General features: G+C 40.9%; 1 protein-coding gene across 1 annotated transcript; it reads right to left on the bottom strand.

Annotated features, from left to right (window-relative positions):
* Nucleotides 1-350: 350 nt before the first annotated feature.
* Nucleotides 351-14,645, bottom strand: exoc3l2a (exocyst complex component 3-like 2a). Its single transcript, XM_076301450.1, has 13 exons — nt 14,535-14,645; nt 11,403-11,848; nt 10,851-11,071; nt 9,589-10,360; nt 8,861-8,975; nt 8,277-8,387; nt 8,080-8,180; nt 7,878-7,988; nt 7,487-7,622; nt 5,444-5,566; nt 5,179-5,334; nt 4,934-5,055; nt 351-1,068 (listed from the first exon to the last, which is right to left on the bottom strand). The coding sequence occupies exons 2-13, from the start codon at nt 11,822-11,824 to the stop codon at nt 795-797; spliced, it is 2,664 nt and encodes an 887-aa protein (XP_076157565.1). The 5' UTR covers nt 11,825-11,848; nt 14,535-14,645; the 3' UTR covers nt 351-794.
* Between the last annotated feature and the right edge of the window lie 205 nt (nt 14,646-14,850).

The following is a 14,850-nucleotide window of genomic DNA, read 5'->3' as shown; positions in this document are numbered from 1 at the left end:
CCAGTGGTGGCAAGCGAGCTAATTAGGCTAATCAGCTAATTCAAATGTTTAAGTACTTAATGAAGATATCCAGGGGTCTTTATGCCTCGACTAAGTTGATGTTGCCTATAAACAACAATTCATGTTCATAGAAACAACAAGGTCAATAAGACATAATATATTTCATACCTGTGTTGCAGCATGTAGCCTAGCTGTCTAGCTAGGTTTACAATGCAATCCAATGTCCTAAAATACTAGCATTTCGCCTGTCAGCTAGCTAAAAAGATTGAGTGCTTAAACTAACATATATAGTGGTCTATTTAGTGGTGTATGTGCTCTGACTAAGTTCGTGTGGCATATAAACCACAATTCGTGTTGATACAAGTGCCAATGTTCGTGTAGAAACATTTTAATCACAAATGTTCGTGTTACAGCTCAGGTAGTCTCCGCCATCTTGGTCAGACTTTTTTGTAACTCCCGCCTCCAAACACAAAGACGCGTACCTGATTGGTTCTCGATTGGTCCTCATTTAAATAAAGTTAAACTTTGGCCAACTTTGTTTCGCCTGCCTCGGCGATTCGCTTTCATTTCGCCCAACTAGGGCGAATTTCGTCTCCATTCAACCTCAATGAGAGCGACGCGAAATTTCGTTGTGTGGAAACACACCGTAAGTCTTCAGCTTTTGTACAATTATCTGGCTTGTTTTACAAACACATTGCATCCATCATGTTATGTAATACTGAGATAACCATGTTATCTCCTCAATAGAACTCCCACAAAAAAAACTGCACCATAATAGGCAGCTAAAGGGATGCTTATGTGTGACCACGTCGATGACGATATCTGTGTCTATGGTGGGGCCACATCGTTGACACCCATGAAGATACAGTCAGTGCCATGCGAATCACCACCAGTCCGAGACAGGACACCTCGCTGGTCACCGGGATCTCAGAGAAAAGGGCGTGGTCCCGAGGCACATGCATCGGGCTCTCGCTGTTCTCCAGGTCGCAAACTATTCCCAGGATCACCTGCCGCTGCGTCTGTTGCATCATCCCCCTCATGTTTAGTACGGTCGAGATGTGCCTCCTCCTGTGAGAGAAGAGTGATTAGGAGAGTAGATGGTAAGGAGTTATGACATGTATAAATAACATATAAACCAGACACTAATATACAACATATTTGGGCTATGGTATCCTCGCTAACACCAGACCTAATTCTCAATTAAAAATTGGTCTGGAAATCGTTTGTTGACTTCTGATTTTCAAGGAGTCTAACCACTGGTAAAATTAGCTTTGATTAGCTCCCATGTAGCAAAAATCAAAGTTTGCCATCTTAACGTACTGAAGATCCCAAAACCCTCTGACAAAAGTGTGTAGGGCAAAGCATCTGCATTTCTGACTTCTTTGTCACTGCAAGAGTTTAACAGGTGTCATTATTCAAAATCCCCATGTTATTTTCCCATAGGAAGTACCCAGATCTCCTTATATGGGCAAAGATGGCAGCTTTGTGCTAGTGCCAACTGCCATCCTGGGTTCTCTCAGGCTAGGGCTATAGGTTTTATGTAAAAATTGTGATACAGAAATTGTTCTGAGATGATTCATAGTAAGAGTTGGTGCTCTTTAATTCATATAAATGTGGCTTCCTTGAAGCAGAATTATAAAATGATCACTTCTTTTCTTGGACTTCTAAGACGGATGAAAATTGCAGAACATTTTCAAGAGAAAATTTTAAATCAGCTTGGTTATGCTGCAAAGCATCATACTGTTTGCAAAAAATAAGAGATGTTTTTCTTGAGTGACTTAACATGTGTCCTGAGGCTGGGGCCCTCATTCTTTGATCTTATGTGAGGCACCAGCCAGTCTCCCAATGGGATGGCAGGAACAGGAAGTCCTTGGCGGCTATTTCCTGACAGCCGCATTGAATTGTGCGTCAGCAGGAGATTTGCCACTCAGCTAATGACCTATTCTCCTGAATTCCACTCTATTACTTATAAATACACAAACACGTTGCCTGTAAATACCCCCTGGACCATCATTTTTGTCTATAAAACACATCTGCCTAAAAATAATGGCAACGGGACTACGTGACAGCACTTGGCCTTTCATTATCACCATGCATATCTATGCCCACAAACTGGTGCCCTCGCAGCCCTGGGAAGGATGGAAATAAAGCTAAAATAACATATGCTAGCTAAACTATTTTGGACATCCTGACCTTGAAGAAACCTCTGGAATTTGCCAAAACAAGTTTGTCTTTCAAGTTGCATCCTCCTTAAAATGCCTGTTTGGGGCAATATATCATTTGCAAAATTCTTTGTTGTCTTTAGTGACCATAGAAATGCGTGGGTTTGCCTATCAGTGATCTTGATCTCTCACAATGTATTGCCATGACAAGCATATTGTATAATACGATTAATAAAACATGAACACAGAATTACTGTAATCTGGAGAAAAACACTGAGGGCCAGATGTAGGTAGATTCGGAACGCAGCGTTATCAAGGCCATGCCTAAACCTGCAGAAAGCGCACGGTGAGCTTCTTCAGTTCACGTGGTATTTATCAAACCTGCCGTTCATTGGATAATCAGTGCCTTTCTCCGCCCCCTACTGCAATTTGCGAACATTCACAACTGAACGGCTTAGCCTACTTCAATCACAAGTGCAGTTGAATAAAGTTAAGTGATGACAAGATTAAAAGGAATCAAACTTCTAGCGATCATGAAATAATACAATACATGATAAGACGTCAGCAAGCAGGGAGATAGCCTAATGGAGAGCAGTAGTTCTACTCAAACTACTTATGCACGAAGATTGGTCAAATATAGCAAGTAGAAAAGTTTGAGTAGATGACGTGAAAGTGAAAGTAAGACATTCAAAAGGCCAGCGAAAGTTAAGGTTGCTTTTGATAGGCAGTGTTGTGCCAGTTTACAGCTTTTCTGAACTAGTTCAAGTTCAGTTCATACATGCTCAAAGTTAACAGTTCACGTTCAAAGTTCACAATTTTAATTCTGAACTAGTTCAAAGTTCAGTTCATTTGACTTTTTTCGTGAAATATTCAAATAAATACTTTTTTTCACACTACGAGCTAGAAATCACTATACGTTCTTTGAAGCTGCTCATTGTAGACATTAGCTCATGACACTGCAATTGTGGGTTTCTTACCAGGTGATGAAACTTGCAGCAGTACAGACAAGGTAGACCAGTCTCCGTGCCATCACTTCCACTAGCCATTTTTTTTTTAATTGCAGCGCTTTCTCTCACTCTCGTCATTGGTCTGTCTCTCTCTCGCTCCTCCAGCCCTCCTTTCTTTTACTGTCTATGAGCCCTCCGCGCTCTCGGCGTTGCCTGCTACGCGGCGTTGCTATGCCTACCCCGCTCTGCTGCAATTCATCACGGGTAACGTTGTGCGGAAACCAGTATGCTATTCAACTATTCTCAGCCGGACACTACGTTGCCCGCAATGCATTGCGCACACAATGTCAAAACCATTTCTGTCTGGTGATAGGCCTACATGATTTAAGCGGCACCAGCGAGAATACAGGAGGGAGGAACTTTCTCTCGTTGCGTTTCAAAAGAGAAAACAGGTTTTCAATGGAAAACAAATTCCAACGTTCATTTACAGTGATGTCTGCCGTTCATGACACATAATGTGAACTAATTCACGTTCAAGTTCTTTATTAAAAAATGTGTTGCGTTCAGTTCAACGTTCACGAAAAAATGAGCGTGTTCAATGAACGCGTTCTTTTGAACTCGTTCACGCACAACACTGTTGATAGGCTATAGTACAAAGAAGCAAAAATGGTGCTCTGAATAGAGATTCTGTTGTCTTTGAAGGTGTCTCTTATAGCCTACTCCTTCTCCGCAGTCTGCGGTTTTACCCAAGTGCGGCCTGTTTTTACATACGATGGCATGTTTTTACGCAAACGTTGCGAAGAAAATACGCCTCAAGTGGGCGCAAAAGCGACAGCACATCTGCCCCAGAGTAACCTAACCACCCCCATCACTTTTGGCTTAAACCAGAATATCATAGAATAGAATTATCATGTGACACAATATCAAGTATTTGATATGTCAGTAATCTGTGTGATGTGTACGATACCACTCGGATTTGAGGCAAGGATTACATTCCACTCTCTTGGATTTGAGGCAGTGTACATTCCACTCTAACAACATATACTGTACATACATATACTTATATATATATATATATATATATATATATATATATATATATATATATATATATATATATATATATATATATATATATGTGTGTGTGTGTGTGTGTGTGTGCGACCGTGGGAATTGACAGGAAGTGAATTGAGGAGGAGAGAGGTGGTGGGATTGGAAATGACAATGGGGTAGACTTAGCCTGGCGGGCCATCCTATATCATTGAAATGTATAGTCTGGAATCGACCCATTCACCTCGCTTAATCCAAGGGGCGGGCAGAGAATTGTCTTTCAAACTGCCTAGGCATGCAATAGGCCAGCGCTACGACCATATCCGTATCCGGTCGGCAAAATGGCAAATACATCCTTCTTCGAAAGGAATGACTTAAGTGCGTTGTGTTGCTCAACTTTCAAAGAAAAGCACAAGTCCAACTCCTCCAAAGTTGACGCCAACGGCGATTCAAACAACCGCTCTTCGTTCGCCATAGCCACCTTCCTTGTTGTTCACCGTCGTAGGACTGTCATCATTCTGTTAAGCCCACCTTAAGACTTTCTAACAAAATAGAGCGCTGTGATTGGATGACGTCCACGGCGTCGGCCAATAGAAATTCCTATGGTTTGATACTAGACGTACAGGCTGAGCAAATTAATTTGCCGCCACTAGGGTGCGTCTAGATTTCTAGGCTAGGGTAGACCAGCTCTACAACATTTTACTAATATTTACTACTCTAGTGAATATAGCGACAGTTCTAACAGTGATGCATCGTATTGAGGCTAAATCTCACCGTATATCTGGAAACTCCTTCACCAGTACTCCAACTTCCATTTGTATTGACGGAATGTCCTCAAGAAGAATAATATCCGCCAAATGTGCAATGACACTGTCAAGCCATGAGCAATCAGATTCCTGTGGAATGGGGAGAAAATATTTGAGTATTCCAATAACAATAAAAAAAGATATACTCCTACTACTAATATATCTCTTAAAAAGTGTTGGAAGGTGATACAGCAAAGGCACTTGAGTACTAACCAGGTCTTTGAAAAGTGCTTTTATTTGCTTGGCCTCGTCCTGAAGTCTGTAAGCCACCCTTTTCCTCATTTTGAGCGATGTGCAGATTATGCGGCCTCTCATGATTGCACGGACATACTCAATCAAGACGCGCCTATGTACCTCATTCACTAGGACCTGTCAATCAGACAAAAAGGATTTTAAAATATGATCAAAATGACATAACTGTAACTGTAATACAAATAACAAGGACAAGTGAGAAAAAAATAAAAAAAATTATACTTACTTGATATGGAGGACAGTCCATTCTACGGAACTTCTTAAAGTGTTGTTTGATGGTAATCTCAATGTTTTCATATGCCTCAGTGTTATTCAGCCATTTTCGCTTTACCAGCTTGTCAAAGAAGGGCTGTATAAAAAACAAAATGTTTGAGTGTTTCATGAGAGGCGATAATATTTCTCATTACTAATACAACTATTATTATTATTATTAGTAGTAGCCAGAGACAACACGAGGCAGTTTGCCCTTACAAATAAGAGGTGGTTGCCCATTATTAAAGCCCATCAAAGCATCCCAACCCTTTTTTGTCTTTTGTGGTATTTACCTGGCATGGATAATTATCAAGTTACACAAATATGTGTGTGTGTGTGTGTGTGTTTCTCTGTGTGTGTGTGTGTGTGTGTGTGTGTGTGTGTGTGTGTGTGTGTGTGTGTGTGTGTGTTTGTGTGTGTGTGTGCCTGTGTGTTATTTTTAATTTGTACTCATATACTGACGTATCTCTATTTCTATGAAAAGTGGTTTACAAAAAAATTGCATAAATAGTTCTCTGGCAGCTTTTAAATTAGTCATCCAAAATTGTTTTTAAACAGCTTTCATAAGGAATGAGAGAGCATTGTTTTGAATTATTAAACAGATTTTATAATAATGTTGTCACTAAGGCAATTGTAAACAACTTTATCTTTTGATGGACCACAGCTTGGGATCTGAGCAGTGGTTGACTATTCAAGAGCAACTGGCATGTTGTCAGAGTATGACTCAGCAATAGCCAAATTATTGGAAGTGGGAAGTACACAAAGTGTCTAGCTTATTGTGTGTTAACGTCCTCATTCAGGAAGCCTGGATCCCTCGTTAGAGAAAACCAGTACAGACAAGTTATTGTCAAAGAGCTGGCAAAGACAGTTCACTTTCTGTATTACGGTATGCGAAGCTGACAAAAGGTCAATATCTGTTTGTTGAACGACTGCATGGTTTTTTGAAAGTATACAATACATACCATTCACCAATCACAGCCCAGCATGTTCTTCGCTTCGTTCAGACATGAGCTCATTTACATAACGTCCCGGAAATACTAGGAGGGGAGTAGTGTAAGAGCCGGCTAAGTTTGAGGTTCCAAATGTCCAGTTATGTTTGATATCCGCAGAACATGAGAACTTACACCTATGTCTGAAAGCAGCTAATGATCTGACTGATTTATGATCCACTGAACTTCTGTTGTTCGTTGAACTTGAGATTAGGGTTCTAAGCCATGTTCAATTACAGATATTTTGTCTGCCTCGCTCAAGCCTCCTAATTTTGTATCTATGATTATCAGCCATTATTGAAGTATGCTGTAATTGTCATATGATTTCTCCTTGTTATATTATGTATATATATATATACATTTCTTTTGGATTTTATATGCACCATATTTTGGTTAATAAATGCTTGCCTTATGAAAAGTAAGAAAAAAGTAAAAACAACACAGATCCTACCTAGATGTATAGAAATGATTAATTTATCAGTTTCAAAAATCAAAAATTCATATTTCACACTCATCGCCGAAACTGAAATTCATTTTGACATTTGACTTTTCATCAGTTACATGTTATTCTCTATTATTTACCTCCCCACACCCAACAACAAAATTGTTTCTTTAGGTACAGAGGAACTTTGTCAGCCTTTAGGTAGAGAGATGAGAACTATTTGTCCTCTCAACTGCTAGAATACAAGGTCCAGCAACAGCTGGCCAGCTATGCGTTTAAGCAGTAAACACATGCAATGATTCTTTTCCCCCTATACTGCACAGCCATAGTCTATTTGATTTTTTGTCTGGGAAGTACATGACTAAGATATTCACCATCTGCATCAGGGAAGCTAAAGGAAATTACATTGCATTCAGGAGTTATGTAATCTGGCATACGCCAGTGGCTATATGTACAAACCGGATGAAATAGGTCTTGGGAGGACAAACCCCGGAACAACACCCTAACATACTAGAGCAGCAGGGAATGTATTACCACTAACAAGGGTAAACTAAGAAGTGTTTATGCATGTGAATAAATCTCTCACCCTGATGTTATCGAACAGTTTGTCGGTAAGAACTTTGGTTGACTGGTTGACAATGGTCTCAAGAGAGGAGTGAGCATGTTCCAAAGAGTCTGTACTCCCCAGGGAATCACACTGCCGGCAACGCTCCACAAAGTTCCTGTGAAATCAACAAAGTACATATGTCACACATACTAGAGGCACAAGTACACACACAGTGGTAGGCTTATTATATAGCCTATTCTATACACAAAGGTAAGTTTGTTGTTCTGCACATACAAACAGAACGAGCAAAAACATGCACACAGAACATTATATAACACATATACCCACATATATATGTTCTTAATATATATTTTTAACATCTCACATTTACAAAAAACTTTTATTTATGTGCCTCTTAAAATGTGTTTACCTGAAGGGAGGTATGCAATTGACAAGAGCGATTGTCTTGGAGATATAACCATCCCCTTTGTCCCCAAAATCAGCCTGTGTCTCATGGAACAGCTCAACCTTTCTTTTAAAACTGCAATTAAAGCGATAACTGTTACTACCAACATCAGAACCATTTTTTACAGCATTATCATCTGTTCAAAAAACTTTATTCACCACCTTACCTCTGCAGGAAGTCTGCCAGGCCACTAAGAGTGCAGCGAGCTACTCGAGCTCCAAGCTGTTCATTAATAGCTGTTGATCTGTCGATGTCTACTTTCAATCGCTAAAAACACAGAAAGACATTATGCATAAACTCTAAATAAAAGTCTTTCTTGTCATTAAGACCACCCTCTTCATGTCAGGTGTGTGAGTTCCTGACCTGTATAACAGAACGTGCGAGGTTGGACTGGTACTCTTCAATGTGCATGGATTGGGCCCATCTCCTCTCCTCATCTTCTAGTACTTGTGAGAGTTCTATGCTTACATTGTCCTACACACACAAACACACACACACACACACACACACACACACACACACACACACACACACACACACACACATAAACACACATATTCAAACACATTCTTATTTTGATGTCTAAGTGGGGACCTTGGCTTCCATTGTACAGTAACTAAGGATTATTAAATTATACCTATACCAGAACCAAGCCTAACCATAAACACTAGTAAATAAATGTTTTAGCACTATTGTTTTTTTTTATCATAAACAACACTATATCTCAGAAGAATTAAGGACCAGAATTATGTCCCTTTTTATAGGTTTTACTAACTTAGTGGGTGCTTTGGGTCCTCATGACATCAATCAATTTATTGTTTATAGCGCAGTCTCATCACACAACATGGTCTCAGTACGCTTTATACATTTTAAAAGAAAATGAGACTTAACATACAACCAATAGGTAAAATAATGAAAAAAAAACATACCCACATAACACTCATTACCTTAACAGTATTGATGCAGTCCTGTTCCAGTCTGTCAATACATTTTGGTGGTAATAGTGGCTCCAGCTGGGTACAGTCAAGGGTTGCCATATTGCTAACTGGTCCGAGAACATCCCTGCATCACAGACCATGAATCAGTGTCATGCATTACAAACTCCCTCTCAGACTATAACAAAATAATGCATTGTTTTGGCTTAGTGGTAAAAGACTGAACTGAACACATCTAGACCTTAAAGATAGTTAAACAAAATTGTAATTTGTCAATCATAAAATGTTATCTGAAAGAAATTAAGCCTTACCACCACACAAAAAAATACATTGAATCTGTGATCTATACAGACTAACATGAAGGAAAATGGCCTCATCCCTTGCAGCTAAATATAATTTCAAGAGAATTTAACAGTTCTATCAGCATCACCAGTTGTGTTGTCACTTGAACCTTTAGGCGGGGATCACATCAGCCAGCAGCAAGCGGCAGCGCCAAACGTAACGCAACGTTCAGACCATAATAAGTTCTAACTCGTTCCTAAGCAACACAAACGATTTGTCAATTGAATACGCTCGCGTTGCGCTTTGAAAGTTGAACCAAGTTCAACGCTCAGTTTGTTCAACGCTAGCGTTATGCCAGCGTTGCCACCGTTCCACTGCTGAACCATAGGGAACAATAGGAAACCTGCCGCTTGCCGCTGGCTAATGTGGTCCCCACCTTAGAAACACTGAAACAATACCTGCTGTAGATATTGTAGATCCAGTCCAGCAGTGCATACGTGTCCGTTATCTGGAGTGGACCACTTGTAACTGTCTTGAGGCGTTGAGCCACAGCCCTGTGGTAGCTGTGCACATACACTTGAAAAGCCCTGAAGTCCTCTGGGTAAATGGCCACCACATTCCGACACGCTGCGTCCAGGTCCTCCAGCACACGTCCACTCAGGCGCTCCAGGAACGAGGCCAGCTGGCCGGCTGAGATGCCCCCTGGCTGTGGCAGCGACCAGTCTGCAGCCTCTCCCACAGCCTCCTCCCAGCGTTTCATGAGACTGCGAGGCCGGCAGGAGGGTTGGGGGGAGTCACTGGGGGTGGGGTACATCAACAGCCCCTCGTGGATGCCCTCATCGTTGTTGCTGGGAAGAGATCGGGTCTTTTCCCGCTGGGCCCGGGCGGAGTCGGCCGCCTCCTCCTGCTGGATGACCAGCACCACCAGGCCCAGCTGCGGGCCAGCGCAGGGCTGCCGGAGCGACTCCCGCACCACGTCCCACATCTCCTGCAGCAGGGCCTCGTAAAGAAGCTCCACGTCTTTAGCCTTGCGCCGGCCCGCATCCCAGACGCAGGAGGTGGGCATTGTCTCAGGAGGGTTTCCTGTGGACATTGCACTGGACCTACGTGAGGTTGATGGTGCCATGTTGGGTGGATGGTGATCGAGTTCACACTCACGCTCAAGCTCCTGAATGTGGGTATCAGCTAGCAGTAGACTCCTTTGATTGACAAGCCGCAGGATCTCTAAGACTGAGACAAAAAGAGAACAAGGAGAGTGTTAGTCTATTTTGATACAGTAATGCTACAATGTATTTACCTGACTCTCGCCAAATGAATTTCGTTCCGCCTAGCTCCACTCATCCATCTGGAACCGATCCATTGGAATGGTGTTTCAGAAGGCTGGGCCTAATCAAAAAATGCTTGCACATGATTGAATAAGCCACTTGTCCGTCATCTATTGACGTGCTACTTCAACCACTCACATCGAAGCCAACCCGTGACGCTAATAACAGTCTCACAGTCGCTTCTACGCTACGTCACATCTATGAAACTCCTGCCCTGCGTCCTGATTGGATCTACCATACAATCTCGTGCTGAAATCACTCTCAATGGAAGAGGTCCCAGATGGATGTGAGTGAAGCTAGGCAGAGCTAAGCGGAACGAAATTCATCTGGTGAAAGTCAGGTTAACAATGTATGGCCAACAGCTATAAAAACATCATTAACCCTCATGTCTGTACCGGAGAGAGGTTCTTTAGGTTTGACCTCTGGTGGCTCCTCCACCGTCTCTTCCTCGGCCTCCTGGGAAATGCGGTCCACCATTGACTCCCTCCGAAGCTTGCCAAGACTAACTATGCGCAGGAAGGATGGGCGTCTGCGGGCATCATCATCTGTCTCAAGATTATAGTCTCCCCCATAGAGGCTCTCTCGGCAGGTGGACTCTTTGCGTAGGCTTGCCAAACTGGAGCATGACGCCCAAAGGGTTTACACGTAAAAGTGGTGGAGAAAAGGACATTGTTAGCAATACTCTGAAAAGTAGATTAGACTCAAATAACCTTACCTGTGCTGTTTTACTGCATTAACAGAAAAACAACAGGTTATCTCCAACACTGTAATATACACTAGGAGCACATCATTCAATATTCACTCAAGCTTAACACAGTTGATCCTGTCAATACAATATGTAAAATATTTGCACAACTATGGACTGAAAGAGAAATATCTCCTCTCACAAATTAACATATTATATAAAACTTGCGTACGCTCGGGAACACACCCACACAGACACACACCTGTAGCGCAGTAAGGTCATAATCTCTTCTGAACTCCTCCGACTGTTTCTCCTCTTCTCAGACGGTAGAGTTGAGCTGCGTTGGGAAGGTGCATTGCTTCCCCACTTGCTGCGAGCTGTATTACGCAGCTCCTTTCCCAGTTTTCCCAATGTCTTCAGAGGTGAGGAGCTGTATAATTTGACTAATGTTCCCCTTAGAGGCTGACTGCTCCTAGAACCTCTTTGATTGGTTCCATTCTCCTCTGCCTCGCTGTCGAAGGAACAATGTTGCTGGGACCTCTCTAACGCCAAAGCTTCCTCTGGAAAGTATTGGCACTGCTGGTCCACTTCCTCAAATGGATTTAGATTGCAGCTTGGCATGGTTAGCTCCCCTTTGTTGTGGCAACCCTTTGACCGCCCTGGCAGCTTCTTCAGAAAGGGCATTCTGGCTTGGAGGTCTTTCTTAAACTGAAAGAAAAAAATAGATACATTATGTGCTTGAACTTCCTTATTTAAACAACAAAGAACAACATGGAAGAACTTTGGACGCCGTTGTAAACAACTTCACCACCTCCAGCACAGCTCGTGCTGTCTGTATGAGTCACCAGTACAGCAGAGGCAGGTAAAGTAGCTTTACATGTTTGTGAGTGCATGTAACCATCAGTGGGATCCATGATGAGAGTTAATCAATGAAAAGAAAGAGTACAGTGTGGCGCAAGCTGAATATGATTAAACAACAAGCTTGACACAACCAATGTAATCAGTGCCATGATATGTGTTAGTTTGAGCATTGCACAATGAACAAAATCTGTTGCCCAATGTTTTAGGAAAGTGCTTTTCTAAGATACCATTCTAATATGGAAAATACTTCCATCACTTGATAGATGTTCTATACATCAAAATAGCAACACTGTTTCACATCAGCAACATCAGTAGGCCTATAGTTCAACACGTTGTGCACGTTGATCATGAATACAGTGCCCTCCACATTTATCCTGGTGAAGATGAGTAAAAATTATTGTTTTATTGTTGTATTTTGTTGTTTTATCTAGTTTCACAATGAAAACAATGAGGAGGAATCCAACCTTGAAGGAGAAAAAAATATTCAAAATTACACATGCTACAATTATTGGCAACACTACAAAATCATATAAACAAAATATAACAGAAACAACATAGCTTAATTTCTTAATTTATATATTCAACTTTTTTAAGGTAATCAGAGTGTTTATAATCTTTCAAGCATTAATCCATGATTTCCTGTTTCATTGAGGTGTAAAAATAACCTCAGAGTCAGTATATTTTCAACATGGGAAAGACAAGATAATACACCGTTGAAATAATGGGCAAGTCAGGAAATGGGCATAAAAAACTGGTGCTTGCCTGAAAATACCCACATTAAGAAGTTCCAATACGACAATTCACCATGGAACTCTTACAAACTTGCCTGGAAAAAGACCCATGTCTATCTGGCCCTATAGGCCTACACACAAAGTGAGGAGGATGGTAGGGGGGGGGGGACAGAATATTTGAGGTTTGGCAGAAATAGAAGACTGACAAAAAAAACATACCTAGGGGTCACATATCATCATGAATACCTGGGCATTCTGATCTGATTTGAATTCCATACAAAACCAGTGCAGGGTGATCTTAAGAGGAGAATGCACCTAAGAGGAGAAGACCTAAGAATCTGGATGATTTAAGATAATCTGTGAAGAGAAATGCTCTCAAATCCCCTGCCTATTCCCCAACTTTATGAGATGCTATATGAGACGTCTAAGGATATTGTATTATGCTGATATGGCAATGGGAGTGGGAAGGAATTTTTAGAATTAAAAGACAGGATTTAAAAATAGGGGTGCCAATAATTGTGACGTGTATTTTTTTGTTAAAAATACTTATTTCTTCATTAGGATTTTTTCCCCTTCTCAGAATAAATTTGCTCCTCTTAACATTGCTTGTCACATTCAGCAATCATCTCCTTATACCACTGCCCATTCCTGAGTACACTGTAAATATAAATGTAAAAATAAAAATAAAAATGTCTCTAGGCAACCCAGGCTCCGAAGACAGGAGACAAAGTTGGGGCAGCCTGTCCCCCAAACCAAAATAAAACCATGCGTGGAGTTTCTGTGGGAATACTGAAGGGAGGGGTGAGGGGTGGGATCTCTGGTGTGTTTGGTTTGGTCCTCGGTTAAAATATAAGGTACATTGTTTTGGACAAAACAAAAGTGTCTGCTAATAAATATAAATATAAATGTAAACACAAACAAACGCAACCTCCTGCGCAATCTCTGCGCGATCTCTCCTGCACTACCATTAAGGTTGGATCTTTTCTCATTGTTTCCATTGTGAAACTAGCATAAAACTCTAAAAGATTATAAAAGATTATTGCCAATAAATGTGTCATAGTCATTAATCCAGTGGTAGTTTTGTTTTTCAATGACAGACATCTTTACCCAAAATAATAATTTTGACAAGTAGTTTACAAAGGTGCTCAGGTCAAACTAAAGCCTTTCCTGAAAAAAAAACAATCATCTGATTTATCGGATGAAATGCTGTGAAATGATTTGTGTTGTCTTGACACCTTAAATCCATACAGTCATTTCTTCTGAATTACAATACCTACTTTCTGCTATTTTCTTAAGGTGCCGTTTTGCATGACAGTCATATGACATTTATTTTTTCACTTTAAAATAACTATCACTGAACATTTCACATTGAATGAAAATTCATTTGACAGATCTTTGAGGTCTATAGGTGGATGAATAAAGTGCTTAATCAATGACCCCCCCCATGAGTCTTGGGATATGATTTTTTTTTCTCATTTGAGTCCAAGCTGCTTGATTTCTACTGTGATCACAGTTGAAACATGTGAATTAAAAAATGTAATATAATATAATATAAGTGGCACTTAATTAACAACATCCTGCTATTTCAAGGCTATTGTCTAATTCTGTTGTACGTTCCAAAGTTACACAACAAATCACAAATATAATAGATTCTGTGGGCAGTCAGTGGTTTGTCTGTTTGATTCATTCAACCTATTTGTTAGAAAACATCTCTGGCATGTTATCTCATTTCCAATGTCTTAAGAACAACGAACACATGTGTAGACAGTGAGCAATATCAGTAGGATAAAATCATAGCCTACCTCTAAAACCTTGATGCGCTTTGTAGTCCAGCTTCTCAGGGTAATGCTATCTGCTGCCGGTATTTAAGTATGGATAGTTCATGTTCCTCCTTGGTCTGAGATCCCCAGACGGTCTGCCAGGTCTTGTGTATTCTGCCACAGATGATGCTATTTCCTGAGGAAACAGTCTAAACCTCCCACTATAAACACTTGTGCAGACACTGTGCGCATGCGGACATGACACATGATAAAAAATAATTGGTTTTCCTTGTCTTTTTACGGGATGGGCAAATATAGTCTTAGTCACAAGTCTGAATCCCAAGGCCTTATATGATTC

Source organism: Alosa pseudoharengus, unplaced genomic scaffold (genome assembly GCF_046254945.1).
Source record: "Alosa pseudoharengus isolate Yale_2024_CS ecotype anadromous, Long Island Sound unplaced genomic scaffold, YU_APseudo_1.1 YU_APseudo_1.1_scf_23, whole genome shotgun sequence".
Taxonomy (NCBI): domain Eukaryota; kingdom Metazoa; phylum Chordata; class Actinopteri; order Clupeiformes; family Clupeidae; genus Alosa; species Alosa pseudoharengus.
The sequence above is the reverse complement of the archived record's forward strand: the minus strand, read 5'-3'. Positions and strand labels throughout refer to the sequence as shown.